Source organism: Paramisgurnus dabryanus, chromosome 12 (genome assembly GCF_030506205.2).
Source record: "Paramisgurnus dabryanus chromosome 12, PD_genome_1.1, whole genome shotgun sequence".
NCBI classification, from domain to species: domain Eukaryota; kingdom Metazoa; phylum Chordata; class Actinopteri; order Cypriniformes; family Cobitidae; genus Paramisgurnus; species Paramisgurnus dabryanus.
In genome coordinates, this window is record NC_133348.1 from 2896966 (window position 1) to 2918149 (window position 21184).

The 21184-nt window shown below is 37.9% G+C and overlaps 2 protein-coding genes across 2 annotated transcripts; both read left to right on the forward strand.

The window, feature by feature from the left end:
- Window positions 1–4587: 4587 nt before the first annotated feature.
- On the forward strand, window positions 4588–5401 carry LOC141283048 (C-C motif chemokine 18-like). Its single transcript, XM_073816298.1, has 3 exons — window positions 4588–4879; window positions 5020–5131; window positions 5223–5401. The coding sequence occupies exons 1-3, from the start codon at window positions 4810–4812 to the stop codon at window positions 5344–5346; spliced, it is 306 nt and encodes a 101-aa protein (XP_073672399.1). The 5' UTR covers window positions 4588–4809; the 3' UTR covers window positions 5347–5401.
- Window positions 5402–8209: 2808 nt separating this feature from the next.
- LOC135737854 (C-C motif chemokine 3-like) lies at window positions 8210–9462 on the forward strand. The gene is made up of 3 exons (XM_065255733.2): window positions 8210–8389; window positions 8544–8658; window positions 8751–9462. Exons 1-3 carry the CDS (start codon window positions 8323–8325, stop codon window positions 8926–8928), a joined length of 360 nt encoding a protein of 119 aa, XP_065111805.2. The 5' UTR covers window positions 8210–8322; the 3' UTR covers window positions 8929–9462.
- Window positions 9463–21184: the final 11722 nt, after the last annotated feature.

Below are 21184 nucleotides of genomic sequence, written 5' to 3' on the forward strand. Positions count from 1 at the left end.
GATGACATGATCATGACACTGACAGTGAAGTAATGAGACTGTCCTCCAAAAATTACTACCTAATAGTTAATTTGTGCAAGCACCATAATACCACGTCAAGGGACGTATAAGGGATTAGTGCCCTCTAGCGGCCAAAGCTTATACGACCTGTGCTTACGTTTGAAGGTTTTTTACCTTATACGTCAGATGAGAGTGAGACACATTTATATTCTTCATTTGTAAATGTAGAAATAGTTTCATAGTTTTAAAGAAATTTTGGAGCATCCACCCCACCCTTACCCTAAACCCAACTAGTTCACAACCATATAAAACACAACACTCAAATAAAAGTATAGTCATGGGTATTTATAGTATGACTTTACAATATGACTCATAATACATGAATAATGTCCACTTGAGGACCCTTTAAATTAATATGTTAACTAACACCCATTTTGTCACTTTGTAGTTAATGACTCGTCATTAGGTTCTGATTAGTACATGCCTTAACTTATCATTAGTTTATATTTAAGTAAGAATTAATTTAGTTATTAGTTAATTAAGATTCATGGACTGTTAAAAAAAAACATTTCTGAAAAAAAGAAATGTATGCATTTCTTATTCTTTCACCTTCAGGACAAAACAGTAGCCAAACTCAAATACTAAACTCATGTGATGAGTTTAAATAAAATTAGATTACCAGGTAAAACTGTGGGGTTGAAAGGGAAACATTCAATATTATTTCTCAGATCTTCCCACCCTCTGTGGTTCTATTTAAAGCCCTGTGGTTTCTTATCTCACTTTGCAAAAACCCACATCTGCCTCTGCTTTACAAAACTTTATGTAGACAAAAAGACAGACAGGTCAAATATGAAGTAAGGTTAAGCAATATTTTAAGCAAAATGTGTTATTAAGTAGCCTTAACCTATTGATTAATGAATGTTGTAAAAGTGTTTATTACCAAGTTCATAATATTTATTATGCTAATGAACTAAACCACAAAAAGAATGTGTTAATTTTTTACACATCTTTGTGCGTTAAGCTTTTAACACATTATGTGTCATTTTGTGTTAAAATATAACACATAAATGCAGCATGTATATAAAGATGACATTACAACTATACACTTGGCAGACACTTTTATTCAATGCGACTGACAGTGCAGTAAAAGGTATTTGTTTTATCAGTATGTGTGCTCCCTGGGTTCAAACCCATGACAAAATGCGATACATTAGGTACAGGCAAATGACCGATACAAAAAAAGAGAAATGAGTTATCCGGTACTGGCATGACTGCATTGGTTACCTCTGCATTACAGAATCCAGTTTAAGATTCTAGTCTTTGTTTTTAAAACTTTAAATGGCCTGGTTCCTTATTTAACTGATTATTTAACTGAGTTACCAGCAGTCTGGCAGAGCACTACGATAAACAGTAAAATCTAAAAGAGATTGTGCTTTCTCTGTGGTGGGGCCAAGATGCTGAATGTGGGGGTCCTGGGCTGCTGTGGTTACATGTGGCTGCGGTTGTGTGGCCGGTTGGATTTACTACCAAATTCACTGAAACGCCTTTGGAGACGGCTTATGGTAGAGAAATGAACATTTAATTCACAGGCAACAGCTCTGGTGAACATTTGTGCAGTCAGCATGACAATTGCATGCTCCCTCAAAACTTGCAACATCTGAGGCATTGTGCTGTGTTATAAAACTACAACTGCCCATTAAAGAGTGGCCTTTTATTGTGGCCAGCCTAAGGCACACCTATGCAATTATCATGCTGTCTAAACAGCATCTTGCTATGCCACACCTGTGAGGTGGATGGATTATTTCTGCAAAGGAGAAGTGCTCACTAAAGGCCGTTTCACACGGTACGCGTCAAGCTTATCTTCAACGGCGCCTGCCATGAAGTGCTGTGTCCGGAGAAGGGACAGGATTTTGGGTGCACGAGGAAGGCGTGTGGACCAAATTCGCTTCACCTCTGTAACCGCCCCCATTTTGCCGCTTTCCTCACGTCTCCAATAGACCCTTTGCACGTGACGTCACGGTCTACTCGCGCGAATTATGGACGCCATGACGGACGGCGGAAGTGCTATATTGTAGACGGACGGCAAGCCGAACAAGTACGTGTTTGTGTTCGTTAGGGTCATAAAATGGTTATTTCGTGTTGCTATGATGCACCTACCATTACAGAAAAGTAGCATAAATACATTATTTTTACATGAATGTTATTGTTTAATGCTGCAGTGACACCATAAATCATAGCTGCTAACTCCCACGCATCGCAATTGACCCCATTCTCACGCCACACATCCATTTTCACGATGTAAGTAGCTAAACCAGTGCTCGCAGTACTGACACTTTAATATTTTAGCATACCTTCACTGTCTTTTGCGTGCCACCACTTCTCATGTTGCTGGTACTTTGCTGCAAAGAGTCAAAGAGCATTTCACTTTATGTGGCGCTGCGCAGGAAGTTCGGCAGCGAGGACATCAGAGTACCGCGAGAGCAAGTCGAAATGTTACAAAAGGGTCCGCCTTTACCTTTACTCTCGCGTTACTCTGATGTCATACGCCGATCAGTCAGCTCCGCACCAGTCGAACACACAAAGCGTCAAGGTCTGGATGAAAAGCAGAGACCTGCCCGGATTCCACGCACGCAGATACCCTCAGAAAACAGCAATTTTAAGCAACCATCACTCGCGTGTGCATGTTTGCAAGCAGTACAAGCCTGCGTGATGTTTGCGGTGACAGGTTTTAATAAAAAAAGTCAATTGATATTTGACATCTATAAACAATAATATATACGAAATATAATTATATGGTCTTGACATACACATTATCTGTTGCTTTAGTTTAATATAAACTACTCATTTGGTTTATTTGATTTTGACAGTCCCTCTATCACAAATCATCACTTTACGCTTCTCTTTCTCAGTGGATAAACTGAATCAAAGCTGCTGTTATCTGCAGTTATACATTTTACAGAGACCAGTAGCCCATTCATTAGATTTTATCAGAAGAAAAGCATAATAGAAGTGTATAAAATAATAGTAAAGACTCTAATCTCAGGCATTTAAACTCAGTAAAAGCTTTTATTTCAATTTAATTTCTAAAATATGATTCGATTTGTACTGTGAACCATTTTACCGCAGTCTTTTCCAACTATTTAACACAGAAATAGCTAAAATCCACACTATTATCAATTGGCAAATGGTTAGGACTCAGAAGTTGGCAGCTCTGCAGACTTTTAAAAGCCTTAAGATCAGCACCAGTGTATGGGGATATCCCGTTTACCACATAGTGGTACAAATCATGCGGGCTGAAGTCGGGCAGATTCGGCGATTTAATGAGGTCCGTGAAAATTGAAGGCGGAAGAAGGTAAGGGTCGGTATCCAGTCCCGCTATCTCTAACTTCTCTAAATAGCGCTTTTTGTGAGGACCTACCAAATGCCCTACCTCGACCGATAACGGCACAACAACTTCCTTAATATAAGAAGCCATGTATTTTAGTGTAATATATATTTAAACTGTTTAAAACTAATCAAAAATCCCGCTCGTCTATTACTAATCAACCTAGTGCGCCAGTGATTTTGCCGTCCAGCATGGCGTCGTCACGTGGTCTAGGTCACGTGTTTGCAAAGGGTCTATTGAAAAAGAACTAAACACTCGCGGTTGCCGCGTACCGTGTGAAACAGCCTTAACAGATTTAAGAATTCTGAACAATATTTTAGAGAAATAGGGGTTTTGTGTACATATAAAAAGTCTTAGATCTTTGAGTTAAGCTCAGCTTTTTCCTTTTTTATACAGGCACAGCAATTTGTTGTATAACTTTGTTGTTTTAAATGTATTATAGAAATAATATGACCTTGACCTTTTGCAATGCTTATGCAACGCTCTGCCACTACCACTTGAGTGTTTGTTTTTGAGGTTGTGGTTTGATGAACATCCTCAGATAATGCCTTAGTAAAACTGCTTAGTAAGACACTCAATATCCTTTTTAGCAGAGAATAAATCTGTTACTCTAAATGTTTAAATAACACCCAGAGAGTTGCTCTCATGCTTGGCTGCATTACAAGCATACAACACACTTGGTTTAAGGAGCACACAGTACATAACTACATAAACTGTGTCAGTGATGCCCGATTTATTCACAGAATATATTATAGCACAACTTTGAAAATCGAGGTCTATTATTCCTTTCACATTACACATCATGGTAACTTGTCTTTAAACAATGTTCACGTGTGATGGGTGATGAGGAAGTGATGTAATGGAAACACCGGGTAAGGGGAACAGTGACCCCTCACAAAAAGACCAGAATAGCCTGAGGACAATAAACAAATAAACTTAATTGAGAACCTAATGTAAAGAAATATATGACTTAAGCATGCTCTTCTAATATAACCATTCTAAAACATTCTCTGTTAACTGACAGTTAACATTTCCTGCATTATGAGCCCCAGACTCATCTTGCTCTATACATTAAAAAAGGCTACATGACAGGACTTTTCTTGAAATGCATTTCACTTGGTAACATGTGGGCAGGACTTGCAACCTCAAATTGCTAATAAAAGACCCTAGCAGAAAATTTGCTTGATTTATGAATGAGGTCCTATTATTATCATGGCACATCATGGTTTTCCACCAGGCCTGTAATGTCAATGGTTTCTCATTGTACTGAACCTATGGGGTTTGTGTAGTGGAAAAAGTACAGCCCCCCATTGTGAACGCAGACCTTATAAAGCGCAACCCATTAATGAAGTGATCAAACTCAAGACGACCTGCCGCTGACAATACAACAAATCCACTGATTAACAACAACCAAAGACTCCAACATGAAGCTTCACTGCATCTTCCTCGCCTGTCTCGTCCTCTTTTCCTGCTGCTCACTGGCAAACAGTGAATGTATGTGTTTTTCTTAATCTTTCTTTATGAATGACTAACAATCTGCAAACATTTTTTTCAAAATGATGTTTTATTTGCGTATATTGAACTACTGTTAATCAAAATTAATGAACTTTATTATCTCTGCATTCTTCCTGCAGATAGCCAAGGTCCTGACAAATGCTGCTTTGCTTTTTCCAATATGAAAATCCCATTAAAGCAAGTTGTTGGTTACCATACAACTCATTTTCAATGTGACAGGAGTGGAATCATGTAAGTTTCTTTTTGTGTGTTAATTAATATAAATAGCATTTGTGAATCTGATGTTAAATCTAAAAAAAACATTATCTTTTTGGAAATCCAGTTTCATCATGAAATCTGGAAAGAAAATCTGTGCTGACCTGAACGAGAAATGGGTTCAGAGGCTGAAGAACCTGGTGGACGAAAGCACCCAGATGATGACAGAGGGCTCTGGGGACAGCAATTAAGATTTAACTTTTAAGTTTTAGACTTTTTTATATTATATATAGAAACTAAAACCAACCCCTTTTAGAATGAACCTCCACAATGCTCTTCAATTTATTGATTGCTGAAAATATTGTGATTATACATTTATAGCAAATGTAAAATATATATTTTTTGAACTATGCACAAATAAACAAAATACAAAAGACAATCTAATAATCTTCTTTCTTTAGTTTAAGTTGTCTTCAAAATTGCACAATTTAAAGCCCATATATGCATTAAAGGCAACAACAAAATTTCTGTTGCCAGCACTACTTTAACATCGCTAATAAATAAAGCTAACCATTTCCTGTGGTTTAAAAGCGAATGGTTTCAAAGGTTTAGCGATGTCAGTAGATTCTGGTTGGAGAAAACAGAGGTAAGTGGTGAGAAGGTATGGGCCCATTTTTTAACAAATTTATGCATCATAATGGTAAAGACAGAGAAACGCCAAAAACAGAGAAAACTATTAGCAGACATGAGGGCCAAGAAAAGTAATATAACTAAATTCATATGCTGGAAGTATTGAATTATAAAATTTAATTTCTAACCTCATATTTCTTCTCCAGCCATCCAAGGCCCTCGATGAATGCTGAATTTTTCCAATGATAGAATCCAAATGCATCTAAGGTACACAAGCTGTTTAGTGTTTGACATGACGTGATTGATATGAAGATTTAATTAATGATAACGTTAGAACAGTTATGGTTTGGTATGTGTTAGAATACTTAAATTTGATAAGAAAACAGCATACATGATGTGTACCAATGAATCCTTATTTCCTCTTGTATTTGGTTGATGCTGAGCACCTATGAGATATGAATAGGCTATATAGCTCAATTATACAACAGTTCTTTCTGGTTCTCGAATCTGATTGGCTAAGAGCTATGCGATATTCTGCTGATAACGGCACAGTAACCGCTTCACCTTTCGTATCATTCTGCCACCTAGTGAATGGAGGTCCTTTAAACAGGCTCATCTCTGAATGGAAAAACTGAACGGACACACAGAGACGCGCTGTTTTTAAACACTCTCCGTGTGTCTCATTAGTTCACTAGCTTGTAAACCAGTCTGTGGATCCCAATCGGCAGTTATTATTCCGTCAAAGATCAGCGCTCTTGGATGTTACCTTAAACTTAATGGGAGTAATGTCTTGTCACATCGTGTGGACGATTAACACTTGGAAAGAGGGATGTAAACATTACTTTTTTTCTGGAGCGATCTCTCTCCTCAGAACGCAACAACACCTTGGAACTGCAGGTAAGCACAGCAGCTTTTAAATGTGGACATTGATCATTTATTTTGTCGTGACGTGACTATTAAAACATGTTATGAGATATTGCCACTGATATATTTATAAGCAGCATGCAACAACATCTCTCTGATCCCTGTAAAAAACAGTTTTATATAGTACTGATAAGACCAAAGTCTAATAACAAGCGAGTGCTCGTATCGCGTTAAGATTAAATGTGAAAGCAATAGTAGCATTATATAAGTATAGTTTTATTAACTTTTACCTCGCGCCAAAACAATAACAACACAAAAATATGAATAAGAAAACAAGTAATAGTTTGATCATGACACCAAATACTGCTGATTTGATCTCATTTTTGACCATCAAATACAGACAAGGCCAACATCAGAGCCAGGGAATCCCTGTCAGAGATGTAGCCCAGAGAGGGCGGTGGTCAGCGGGGCGAGTGAACACTGATGTCTGCTCATGCTCTGGTTCTCGTACCGAATCTTACTAAGCAAACGTTTAAACGGCGCTATCTTTACTAATCGACTGCAGATTTAAATATAATACATATATATTCTCGACTGAACTAATCTTAATACTACACTTTGTGACCAAGAAACGGTAATATAAAGAAAACGGCTATTCCGTCCATTGAGTTCTTATGAGATTCAAAGCAGCCGAAAGTTTTACCTGTCATTCTGGCCGCCCTTAAATCCGTGGCAGAAGAAAGTAGTTCCCAAACAAAGAGGCTTTTAAAATAACTCCGTTGTTGTTTTCTAGTTTTCGTTTTTTAAACATGTGCCGTCAAACTGTTGTATAAAAGCAATAACGCTCTCGGAGTCGTGTGATATAGCTCTATATCATCACGGCTGTGATTACCTGAGGCCTAATCACAGTCGTGATGATATAGAGCTATATCATACTCCTGCTCGAGCGATTTTGCTTTATTATATCACATTATATAACTGTGACACGAACATGATCTAACACAAACGGGACATCCCGGTTGGCCAACTGCATATCACGTGTTTTTGATAGAACAAATCAAACTTTGAGACAAAAACTTGTGCTGTGTTGAAAGATTTTGGAAGCTTTGGATTTTATTGTGGTTTGGGAAGGGTGGGGAAAAAAGGACAAAAGTTCTTGCTAGAGAGCATTGTCTTGAGTTTTGCTGTGGCAGCTGATGTTGTTTGTTGTTATAGTTATCGTGACCAAACAAATTCTGAACTAATTGTTGATCAAACATTTTGGGCGGGGGTTTCTTCTGTGAGTTTTGGACAGCTTTTGGGCTGAGAATCATCAGTTGTATCTGGCAACCTTGCTCTACGGAAAATCGTTAAAGGAACAGTATGTAAGAAATGTACATCAATTAATCATAAAATGGCCCTGATATGTCACTAGACATTTAGAAATTTTTCATTTCAAATACTTATATCACTGACAACAGTGGTCTGGCCAGGCTTTTGTCATTTAAAAAGTGGAGTTGCAGCCCTCAACTGATGTTTATGTTGTCATTTTGTGTATTGGCCACCAGTTGTGTGATTGCAGTACCAGTTTTAGCCACAAGTTTTGTTATTGCAATACCAGTTTTGGCCACAATCCTACATACTGTTCCTTTAACAAACGCCACAAAATTTTGTCACAGCTAATATCACTACTCAAGACAGTCTTAACAACACAACAAAATCCACAGATTACCATAACGACCACAGACTCCAACATGAGGCTTCACTGCATCTTCATCGCCTGTACCGTTGTCTTCGCCCTCAGCTGCTCACAGGCACAAAGTGAATATGCGTCTTTATCATGGGCCTACTTCTTTTACAAATGACGATAACAAAACGATCTAAGATTTATTTTAAAAGCATTATCGTTTACTGTTAGTAGATGAAATATAGTTTACTGTAAATAAAATGTATTAAACATCTCTGTTTCTTGCAGGTAACGCCCAACGTCCTAATAAATGCTGCTTTTCATATTCCAATTTGAGAATCCCAGTAAAGCAGGTTGTCGGTTACTATTCAACTAATTTTGAATGTCCTAGGAGTGGAATCATGTAAGTTTTTCTTGTTGTGTGTTACTTAGAATCAAAAGCAATTTTGAATCTGTGATGTGAAATCAAAAAACTTAATATTTTTGAAAATTCAGTTTCTTCTGGAAATCTGGAAAGGAGATCTGTGCTGACCCGAACGAGAGATGGGTTCAGAAACTGAAGAACTTGGTGGATGCTCGCGCCCAGGAGATGACAGAGGACGTAGACATTAATAAAAAACAAATCAAGTTTTCAGTAATTTTTTTATTCATTTTTCTTTTAAAGGCGCTCTAAGCGAATCTGTGCGACGTCACTTCTTGTTGATGTTTGAACTGTTTTAAAAAAAAACACCCCCAAATCTTTCTTGTCGTTTATTGGCTGGAACACTTTGTTATGTTTCGTTGTGCTAGGTTTGGTCATTGTGTTGTTATTGCTGTTTGTGAAGCCTGGGCTGTCTACAGAGAACGCGTTTTTTTACAGTTTGAACAGCGGTCAGGTAACAAGCAGATAGTGAGGAGATGTTTGCTGTATGTAACAAAAAATGTTTTATGGTCTAAAACGCGTGAATTCGCTTAGAGCACCTTTAAATAAAAAATCTAAATTTACCTTAAAAAAAAAAAACTGGTTAATGATTGCTGAAAAGATTGTGATTATACATTTATAACCTTTGTTTTTGTTTTTTTTACATAACTATCCACAAATAAACAATACAAAAGCCACTTTGTCAGAATTTTTTGAAAACTTTTGACAACTACTGGTACTACTACTACCAATAAATATGAAATTCTATAGTAAAATACGTATATTACTATGCTCCTGTTTTCCTATATGCTATACTGTTAAACTTCGTGTGGGTGTGTTCTGTATGTATTTTACCTAAAAAAAGACATTCGTACAGCTGAGGAGCTAACAATCTTCTAGTGTGAAGTCTGGTACAGCCAAAATTGGCAAATTTCAAAAGACTGTGTGACTGTCTGAATATACTGTAAAAGCATTAAATAGTCATTATACAATTATGTTTGCGGAAATCTACTTTTTGCACATAATATGAAAGATTATTTAGCGTTCTGTCTTTTCCGGCGCTTGTTACGTAATTTGGGTAGTTTTATCTGACTCCAAAAGATAAAATCTCACTGTTTTTTATACAAATCGATTGATTATTAATTTTTAACACTTACAGATTTGGATGGATGTTTGCTTATTCTGGTTAACTCTGGAATTACACTCGTTCATTTGGTTCCCAGTGTCGCACATGATGCAAGTCCTTAATATTTAATATACTGGTCAATGGTAAGCAAATCAGTATCAGTATTGGTTGCCGCCATCTCTTAAATCAACAGCTGATGCATTATCTGCTCTAACTGGGATTTAGGCCGATCCTAGCCTGATTTCAGCCCTTACGGTAACAAAGGATACATCATTATTACTTGCAGCATCAACATTTACATAGCATCCCAGAATAAGATCAAACATGACACTTTATTAACCAGGTAGGACGATCATAATTCAGAAGCCATTTCAAAGTTCAATTTAAATATAAACCTAAATCCATAAACAGATGTAATTTTTTTTATTTTTGGTTTTAATTTGAAAAAAAAAAACATTGAACGAATGAAACACGGATTATCATACCACGTGAGTGTTTGTTTTTGAGGTTGTGGTTTGATGAACATACTCTGATAATGCCTCACTTTTATACAAACAATAACAATAACACAGAGAGTTGCTCTCATGCCAGGCTGCATTACAGTACATGCATTCAACACACTTGGTTTAAGGAGCACACACAGTACATAACTACATGAACTGTGTCAGTGATGCCCGAGTCATTCACTGAATATATTATAGCACAACTTTGGAAATCAAGGTCTTTTATTCCTTTCACAGAACACATCATGGTTTCTTGTCTTTAAACAGATACAATGTTCACGAGTGATGGGTGATGAGGAAGTGATGATATAGAAACAGCAGGTAAGGGGGACCAATGACCCCACACAAAAATACCAGAATAGAGGACAATAAACAAAAAAAGTTAATTGAGAAAACTTTGTAAATAAATACACAGTATTACTTAAGCATGCTCGTATAATATAAAACTGATGATATAGTTGGCAAACCATGATAATGCTCACTGTTAACTGTGTAGTTTAAACTCAATGAGTAACTCAATTATTAACTGAGCTGTTTGCACATAAAACGTTGTTAACCACACAAAATATTTTCAGTCTAACCACTTTTCACCATAACAAGCCCCAGACTCATCTTACTCCACATAAAGGGACTTTTCTTGCAATGCATTGCACTTGAGAACATGGGGCAGGACTTGTGACCTCAAAATGCTAATGAAACATGTATTAGGCTTGATTTGAGGTTTTTATGAGCATCGTTGCACATCATGGTTTTCCGCCAGGCCTGTGATGTCACTTGCTCCTCATTGGACTGAACCTATGGGGTTTGTGTAGTGGAAAAAGTCCAGCCCCACTCATAAACGCACACCTTATAAAAGGCACGGCATCAGTGAGGTGATCAAACTGAAGACGACCTGCCGCTGACAACACAACAAAATTTACCGACTAACAACAACCAAAGACTTCAACATGAAGCTTCACTGCATCTTCATCGCCTGTCTCGCTCTCTTCGCCCTCTGCACACTGGCAAGCTCCCAAAGTTCGTCTTTTTCTTAATGTGTATTTTTCTTCTACAGATGGCTTTAACAAATTGCTTACATTTTATTTTGAAATCATTTTTACTTGAAATTTTTTATCACTCTACAAGACCTGTTTCGCTGTCTTTGCTGCGCTTATTGACAAACAGCGAATGTACGCCTTTATCTTGATTTTTCATTTATGAATGATGGCCCAAAATTTTAAATATTTGCAAAGTTACATTTAATTACAAAATTATTTTTATACTGTTAGTAAATGAATAAATGAATGTATTTACTGTTATAATGTACTTTTGTTTGTTCTTTTGTAGATTCAAAAGGTCCTGATAAATGCTGCTTTTCTTATTCCAATATGAGAATCCCAGTAAAGCAGGTTGTCGGTTACCAAACAACTGTTCCTGCATGTATAAACAAAGGAATTATGTAAGTCTCTTTTGTTGTATTTTCATTAAAGTCAATAGCAATTGTGAATTTGTAGTAAAATTATTATTATTATTTTTTAATAATCTAGTTTCTTCATGAAATCTGGAAATGAGATCTGTGCTGACCTAAATGAGAGATGGGCTGAAAGACTGAAGAACCTGGTGGATGCTCGCACCCTGACAAATATGACAGAGGTCATCTCTGGGGACAGCAATTAAGATTTAACTGAAGTTTAAAATAATTTTCATTTTATGTTAAAGAAATAAAGCCAGCACATTTTGGAATGTACCTCCACAATGCTATTCATTGATTGCTGAAAAGATTGTGATACATTTAAAGCAAATTCTATATATTTTTTATTTTATTTGAACTTTTAACATAACTATCCACAAATAAACATTGCAAATGACAAATTGTCAAAATTGTGATTTTTCGTTTTGAAAACACACTTTAAAGACAAATATTGAGATCAATTTAACTCACATAAATGAATAAGTAGTTCAAAAGCAGCAAGAGTAACATAAATTATTTATAATACAAAATAACCCTTTACCAGCTACTGGAGAAAAGTGCATACACCCGCGAGTCTCTCCAGTCTTCAGCATGCAGGACAAAAACGTCCTGCAGACGGTTGAATTACAGCGACTCATTAGGAATCCAACAAACAAGCCGCGCTTTTTGGAACGAGGTCCACATTTTCTGCAGATACTGCTTGGGTCCACCATCATCGACCTACAGATGGATATTTTTATAGTTGCTTGTTTTATCACAGCATTGGCAAAGATCATGTTACACTTACTCTTTATGAATGCCCTTTATTTCTTGTTTGGTTTTATAACAATTGCCAGGAACACAATACAAATCTAACAAACCCTAGGGATAGACAAGCACTGTTTATGTCAGATGTGAAATATTTGCAAAGTGTACAATACTGAGTTGCATATCGGGGATTTTTTAGTAGGAATCACAAAGGAGATCTCTATTGTTTCTCACAGACTTACAACTAGTGATGCACCAATGTATCGGCCGCCGATATTTATCGGCCGATTTTTGATGAATTTGAAACCATCGGCATATCGGCAATAGCACGAGAAAGGCTGATACCGATTGTTTATTAATAAAATGCATAAAGAAATCCATTATATGTAAAAAAAAAAAAAAAATGAGTTAATGTTGTTAATAAAATAAATGCTGAATAGCAAAAACCACCTTTGAAGGTTATCATGCTGTCTTATTATATTTGTTTTAGCTTAATTTGTGTCTCTCCTATTATGTTGGTCAGTTGAATGTTAATTAGATCCAATCCATGTTCAGTAAAAATAATTTGATGCAGAAATAAACTAGCAAATAGACCAACTGTATAGTATTGTATACAAGTGTTTAATATCGGCATCGGTATCGGCATCGGTATCGGCCGGAAGTTGTCTGTTTAAATCGGTATCGGTATCGGCCCCAAAAAATCCTATCGGTGCATCCCTACTTACAACATCAAGAAATGATGCCATTCATCCTTCATTGAAATGTGTAGGAAGAATAAAATGTCCTGCATGCATTTTTGTAGGTTACTTTCCACAATGCATTAAAGGTGCATTATACCACGGGCTGTTTAAATACTCGATTCTGATTGGCTTTTAGACACATCAAACTTGCAACACTGTTTTTGCGTCCAGCGGTAGACTGAACAGAGGCATAGAGGCAGAGTAGATCACGAAATCACAATTGTTTTTTGTCTTTGGCGCAAAAACTCACTAAAAGTGTTAACTATCCATTTAGTTGTCATTTCGCAATGATCTCATCTTTGTCGTAGACTTTAAAGAAGAGACGCACACTGGTAACTCACGCACGCATCTCTCCCTCTCTCTCTCTCTCTCTCTCTCTCTCTCTCTCTCTCTCTCTCTCTCTCTCTCTCTCTCTCTCTCTCTCTCTCCCTCTCCCTCTCCCTCTCCTCTCTCTCTCTCTCTCTCTCTCTCCCTCTCTGGTGCATGCTGGGAATTGGGAAGAGGGTGAACTAGGTGAGAGGAAACTTTCTAACTTTACTTTCCGGTTTTTATCCTCTATTTTGAAAAAACAAAAAACAAAAACAAACAAAAAAAATATAAAAAAAAAAAAAAAAAAAAAAATCTGCCGCGAGAGTTTCTTGTGTCGGAGGTAGGGATGGCGTCTCGCACGAACGTGCAGGCGTCAGGCCTGTCGCTCCGGCATGGGATTAGGTGTGTGACCCAAGCAGGTGTGCCTGTAGAGGATGTGTTGCTGGACGTGGCAGAACGTGTGGGGCATGAGAACATCATTTCGGCATCTCGGATGAACAAGGCTGTAGTGGTTTTTTTGAAAGAAGAAAACCTGGTTCATAGTTTGATCGAGAGCGGCGTTTCGGTAAGTGGCACTTTTGTTCCTGTTCAGCCATTAGTTTCAGTTACGACGAAGGTAACAGTTTCTAATGTTCCGACGTTTATTCCGGACGCCGATATTGAACGAGAGCTTTCTCGGTTTGGAAAACTAGCCAGTGGAATCAGAACGGTCTCACTTGGTTGTAAACATGCCGCTTTAAAACATGTATTGTCGTTCAGGCGACAGGTGTATATGTTTTTAAATGAACCGACGCTGAATATTTCCTTCCGCTGTGTTTTTGATGGTAAATCGTACATGATGTATGCGAGCACGGGAGAGATGCGTTGTTTTGATTGCGGATGTATTGGACATGTTAGACTGTCTTGTCCTCATAGATTTGACACTGAGAATGAAGCAGGCCCTAGCAATATTTCAGATAAGAGTAAGGAAAATGAAAATGAAAATGATGTGCAAAAGAGTAATGAAGTAAATATACCAAATGAAGCAGCAATGATAAACAATGAGGATCAGAATATGGCTTCAAAATCAAAGGAAGGGATGATAATGGCAGGTTTGTCCTCTAATAATGAAAAAGATGTAGAGGAAGCTTCTGGAAGTAAGCCAAAACAGCGGAAAATGAAGGACATTAATGTTGTAACTGATGTGACTATTGAGAAAAGCACTGTGGTACAGGAGGCTGAGCAGGGTGATGCTGTGGAGAGTTTAGAGAGTAATAGACAGAGCCAGACAAATGAGGATGAAATTCGGTTGGAAAGTAAAACTTTGGAAAAAGGGAAGAGAATATCTTCTAGCAAAAAGGTGCAAGTTGAAGCGGTTGATGAAGAAATGGATGGTGTCGACGGTGATGAGGATGATGATGATGGTGGTGGATTGTCTGATTTTTCAGACGTGTCAGATGTTTCACAAATAAGTGGTGAGCAGGTTTATTCATTAGATGAGATAAATAGCTTTTTGGATGAAACATTTGGAAAATCTGTTGATGTGCGGAATCATTTTTCTGATTTAAAGAGGTTTGAGTCTTCTGTTTGTTATTGGCAGAGGAAGGTTGGAGATGATGAACTTAGTCAAAGAAAGAGGTTTCGCTTAAAAAAGTTTCTTGGGAAACTGCGAAGGGATAAAACCCTTATGAAACGTAAATTCAAATAACTTAATCAATGGCTAATACATCACTCAGGGTGACTTTACTATACCCTTTTTTCTCTGTCTCTCTTTTCTACCTCTTTATATTTTCTATGGAGATGATAAGGGTAGCCTCTTTGAACATTAATGGGGGGAGAGACAGGAGCAAGAGAGCAATGGTGGGAGAATTTATCAACATAAAAAATATAAATGTTTCTTTTTTGCAAGAAACGCATACAGATGGTAACAATGAAGTGGAATGGTGTAGATGGTGGGAGGGGGAGAGTGTTTTTAGTCATGGGTCAAATATAAGTGCGGGGGTAGCCATTCTATTTTCAAAGAGTTTGAACTTGAAAATTGTGTCAACTGAAGAAATAGAAAAGGGTAGAGTTTTAATGGTCACCGGAGAAATAAATGAATTAAAAATTATTTTTATAAATGTATATGCCCCAAATAATGGATCAGATCGTGTTGAATTGTTTAGAAAATTGCAGAATGCTATAAGAAATTGTGACAATGATTCTTGCATAATAATGGGTGGGGATTGGAACTGCACCACAAATTTTCTTTTAGATAGAAATACAGAGGAGTCTCACTCATTGTCTAGTAATGCTCTTGTTAATATCATCAAGGAGTTTGCGTTAATGGATGTGTGGAGGAATATGAATCAGATAACCAAACAGTATACATGGGTGAAAATATTAGATTCTAATGTAACGGGAGCAAGATTAGACAGAATATATTTAAGTAAAACAAACATTAATAGAGTATCTAATGTGAATATTTTTCCTAATGGTTTTTCTGATCATCATGCTGCAACTATGGATTTTAATATTTCTACTTTAGCACACCCCAGTTTTTATTGGCATTTTAATTCTAAATTACTGCAGGATAGGTCTTTTTGTGAGAAGTTTGGTGTTTTTTGGGAAATGTGGAAATTGAATAAAAGTAAGTTTGAAAAAGTGACACAATGGTGGGAGGTGGGAAAAACACAAATAAAGGTTTTTTTGTCAAAATTTTTCCTACAATACTACTGTGTGTGTTAAAAAGAAAATTGAGCAGTTGGAGAAGGAAATTATATGTATGGAAAGTGTTTTGGATATTAATCTTTTGGGTGCATCTAATGTCTTAAAGAGTAAGAAGTTTGAATTGAGATCTATTTTGGAGGAAAGAGCGAAGGGTGCTCTAATAAGAGCAAGAATTTCTTCTATTAAGGACATAGATGCTCCTACTTCCTATTTCTTTAATCTTGAGAGGAAAGTTGCACAGCAAAAGCGCATACTTCATCTGCGCAAAGACAATGGAACATTAACATCGAATCCAACAGAAATGAGGCAAATGGCAATGAATTTTTACGCTGATTTGTATGGACATACTGACTGTGATTCTGAGAACATGACACAATTATTACAAGGACTTCCAAAATTGCAACCTGGAGATAAGAAAAAGCTTGACACTATGATAACTTTTAATGAACTTACAGATGCAGTTCAGCAACTGTCCACAGGGCGTTCACCGGGAATAGACGGTTTACCGGCTGAATTTTATAAGACTTTTTGGACTGTTTTAGGTGAAGATTTTTATGAAGTCTGTTGTGAATGTTTTGAAAAAGGCACATTACCAACTAGCTGTCAGAGGGCTGTGATCTCTCTTTTACCAAAGTGTGGAGATCTTGGTTCTTTAAAGAATTGGCGCCCGGTTTCTTTGATGTGCTCCGAATACAAAATATTGGCTAAAGCTTTAGCCAACAGATTAAAAAAGTATATACACATTGTGGTCAAAGGACAGCAAACATATTGTATTCCGGGTCGCACAATAATGGATAATCTGTTTTTAATAAGAGATGTTATTGATGTTTCCATAAATGAAAAGTGCAATGTGGGAGTTTTATCCATCGATCAGGAGAAAGCTTTTGATCGGGTGGGTCATGAGTATATTTTTAAAGTTCTGGAATCTTTTGGGTTTGGGGATGTTTTTATTTCATGGATACGTTTGTTATATAAAGGTGCCTCAATAATGCTCAAGATGGGGAATGGTTTGACCTATCCATTGCCTGTTAAAAGGGGGATTCGACAGGGGTGTCCTCTCTCAGGGCAATTATATAGTTTAGCTATTGAACCGCTTTTATGTAAATTAAGGAATGAACTAAAGGGTTTTGTAGTTCCAGGAGACCCAAATGAGTCGAGAGTTTCTGTTTCAGCCTATGCAGATGATGTGTCTATTTTTATCACTGGGCAAGAAGACATACAAACCTTATGTAAGAGTCTGGATGTTTACGAGAAAGCATCTTCGGCTAAAGTCAATTGGGGAAAAAGTTATGGTTTTATTGTGGGACAATGGGAAAATGGTGGGCCACCCAAACTTCCTGGAGGTTTGCATTGGGGAAGAGAAGGAATAAAGGTTCTTGGAGTGTTTCTAGGAGTAGATAGTTATAAGGAAAAGAACTGGGAGGGTATGCTGGAGAAGGTGTCTGCTAAGTTGTCTAAGTGGAAATGGCTATTGCCAGAGCTATCCTACAGGGGTAGAGTTTTGGTTACAAATAACCTGGCCGCCTCCATGTTGTGGCACAGACTGAACGTTTTAGAGCCACCAGATGACATTGTTAAGAGCATCCAGAGAAAGTTGGTGGATTTCTTTTGGTCAGGGCAGCATTGGATTCCTGCGTCAGCTCTGTATCTTCCAATTCAAGAGGGGGGACAAAGTCTGATTGACGTAAGGAGCAGGATCCACACTTTTCGATTACAGGCAGCACAGAGACTGTTGTATGAGGAGGACGTGGAGTGGACGACTGTGGCATGTGCTCTGCTAAGGAGAACCTCGAATCTGGGATATGACAAGCAGCTGTTTTTACTGAAAGTCAATGAACTGGATTGTAATCATTTATCTCCTTTTTACAAATCCATGCTGAAAGTGTGGAGAATGACTTTTACTGTGACCAGAGAGATTTTGCGACCACAGGACTGGATCAGGGGAGAACCCTTGTTCCATAATTCTTTGATGCAAATGAACATTTTGTCTTCGGAAAGTGTGAGGAATTGTCTGGTCAAAGCGGGATGTACAAAGATTGAACATTTAAGGGACGACAATGGGTGGAAGACCGCTGTCTCACTTCAGCATGAGACAGGAATCCGATCTGTACGTCTCTTGGATCAGATGCTGGAGGAAGTACGCTCAGCGCTGCCTGGAGCCTGCAGAGAAGCACTGGAGACTCATTCGCAGCAAGGCTGGAGCTGCAGTTTTCCACCAATAAGTGTTTCTGCTGTACAAGAAAGTCAGGGGGATGAAGATACGTTTTTGTCCTTTAAAACTCCAGAGCTGGGCTTATTTCAGGACGTTGGCAAAAAGGCACTGTACATTGTGTGCGTCAAAGTGGCTCATCAGACTGTTTTGAGAAGAGTCAGAACGTGGAGGTGGACAGAAGTGTTTGGGCCAGACTTCAGAGGAAGCTGGAGATCTCTGTACAAGCCTCCTATTGAGAAACGTACAGCAGATTTGCAGTGGAGACTGATGTATGGTATAATAGCTACAAACAGACACGTGGCGCACCTGAATCCAGAAGTGGGAAGGCAGTGTCCTTTTTGTGGGACAGATGAAACTGTAGAGCACTTGTTTATCAAATGTGGAAGGTTAAGAGGTCTTTTTTATTTTTTAACAGTGTGTTTAGAAAATATGGGTGAGGATTTTTCTTACAAAGTTTTTATAAGTGGTCCAAAGTATAAAGCCAGTGAAAGAAGAAAAGTGGTCTTGCTAAATTACCTGTTGGGATCAGCTAAGTTGGCAATTTGGAAGACACGGACAAATAAGATTGTGGGTACTGGCTCAATTGATGCAGAAAGAGTTATGAAAGGGTTGGTGGCTGCTCGAATTAAAATTGAGTTTGTTTATTTTAAATTAGTTAATGATATGATACAATTCCTCTGAAATTTGGGCTGTTGATAATTTTTTGTGTGAGGTTGGAGAGGATGAAATGTTGGTTTTAAAGATGTAAAGAACTGCAATCTGAATTGACTGATTTGTTGCTGTTGTTTTTTAAGATGTTCTGTAGTGATTTATGATGAATGAGTAAATAAATATGTTTTTAAGCCTCTCTCCCTCTCTCCCTCTCCCTCTCTCCCTCTCTCCCTCTCTCCCTCTCTCCCTCTCTCCCTCTCTCCCTCTCTCCCTCTCTCCCTCTCTCCCTCTCTCTCTCTCTCTCTCTCTCTCTCTCTCTCTCTCTCTCTCTCTCTCTCTCTCTCTCTCTCTCTCTCTCTCTCCTCTCCCTCTCCCTCTCCCTCTCCCTCTCCCTCTCCCTCTCCCTCTCCCTCTCCCTCTCTCTCTCTCTCTCTCTCTCTCTCTCTCTCTCTCTCTCTCTCTCTCTCTCTCTCTCTCTCTCTCTCTCTCTCTCTCTCTCTCTGGTCCTTCTCTTTTAGTTCTCTGTCTCTCTCTTTTAATAATGAATTTAAATAAATGTGATAATTTATTCAAATAAAAGCAATCTGATGGCTCTACTTTATTTAAGATGCTGTTTTTGTCAATTGGATCACAAGTGGACGATGCTAAATTACACCTGTAAACGGGGGTGTAAAACATTTTGAGCTCATCCACTTCCTCCCACATTCAGGGTGACGAATGTGTTCAAATGTATGATTGTACTAAGCACAATGTTTTCCATCATTCCTGACTTTCTAGCGGTGAACCCACATGTTTGGTGCGGACTATCATTGATAAAACTAAAGTGGCTTCTATCTGCCTCTTTCATTATTGTTTCATTTTTCGAGCATCTAAAAGTTGTGCAAACCTCATCAATTGCTAAGAAATGTACAAAACTCTGTGCAGCATATTTACTTAGGTTTAAGATGTTAATGAGCATATTAACATCTTAAATATCAGGGCCCGTATTCATAAAGATTCTAAGAGTCCAGAAGTCTCTCAGAAAACTCTTAATTTAGCTTAAAAACTTTTACATAGGAGTCTTAGCTTAAGAGGGATTTGGGACTGATCTGAGAACAACTCTGAGTAAGGAAAAGACACAAACTTTTATCTTAGTGAGGAGGCGGGGTTGACCCCGTTGCTACGTGTGACACAATCTTTTGAAGACTGTGATTGGTTGGTTGTCCAAGAAGGAAGAAGTGGCTTTTTAGTATAGGATCTATATTAGCCATCAATTTGAAATTCAAGGTATAATTTTGCAACAACGCTGCCCATTGGCCAGAGGTGTCTTACCCGGACATTTACTTGTACCTCATCAAGTCAACAGGGAAGACAGTGAATGATTTTACTTCATATTTGACAGTTAATTCGTATTTATATATTTTGTCTTTATATTTAGAGTACTGAGCTCACTTTTCCGTCCAGCCATACAACTAACTGGCTTAGCGATATTTCCAGCAATCACTGGATAGCGCTGTTACACAAATTTGACGCTGGGAGAATGAAAGGGACATGTTTTTATATTGACCAAATTAAATGTGTTAATGTATCTTTCGCGCTCTATGGCAGGCAGGGTGGACAGATAATTACTCGACATGTTTAATCTGAGTGATTTCATAAGTTATTTACGCCTGCCGGCTGTGTACAAACGTTGCTTAATTCCGCTATTTTGAAAGTAAGTCAATGGGAAGTCTGGTTTATTTTCCCAAAAAAAGGGGCGGTGATGAAATTTACAGTCAAGTTCCCGGATGTGCCGGTAGTCCGTATATAATTTAAATGGATGAGTTTCAAAAAATTTCACCCTTCACAGTTGGTTAGCAGCCTTATTTTGTTTAGGTTTAATTACACAGAATTTATGATTTGAATTAATGTATGTTATAAAATGTCATAAACCGGGGGCCCCCCTGGCACCATCTCGCGGCCCCCCAGTTTGAGAACCACTGCTGTAGTCAACACTCCCTCAAAACTTCTGAGGCAAAAATACAACTGCATATTAAAGAGTGGCCTTTTATTGTGGCCAGCCTAAGGCACACCTATGCAATAATCATGCAGTCTAAGCAGCATCTTGAAATGTCACACCTGTGA

What these genes read in the sequence shown, in the direction of transcription:
- LOC141283048 (XM_073816298.1), top strand. Translation starts at nt 4,810, where the DNA reads ATGAAGCTTCACTGCATCTTCCTCGCCTGTCTCGTCCTCTTTTCCTGC. An exon ending in CTCACTGGCAAACAGTGAAT is followed by an intron (nt 4,880 to 5,019) that starts GTATGTGTTTTT and finishes TTCTTCCTGCAG; the next exon opens with ATAGCCAAGGTCCTGACAAA. An exon ending in TGTGACAGGAGTGGAATCAT is followed by an intron (nt 5,132 to 5,222) that starts GTAAGTTTCTTT and finishes TTGGAAATCCAG; the next exon opens with TTTCATCATGAAATCTGGAA.
- LOC135737854 (XM_065255733.2), top strand. Translation starts at nt 8,323, where the DNA reads ATGAGGCTTCACTGCATCTTCATCGCCTGTACCGTTGTCTTCGCCCTC. An exon ending in CAGCTGCTCACAGGCACAAA is followed by an intron (nt 8,390 to 8,543) that starts GTGAATATGCGT and finishes TGTTTCTTGCAG; the next exon opens with GTAACGCCCAACGTCCTAAT. An exon ending in TGTCCTAGGAGTGGAATCAT is followed by an intron (nt 8,659 to 8,750) that starts GTAAGTTTTTCT and finishes TTGAAAATTCAG; the next exon opens with TTTCTTCTGGAAATCTGGAA.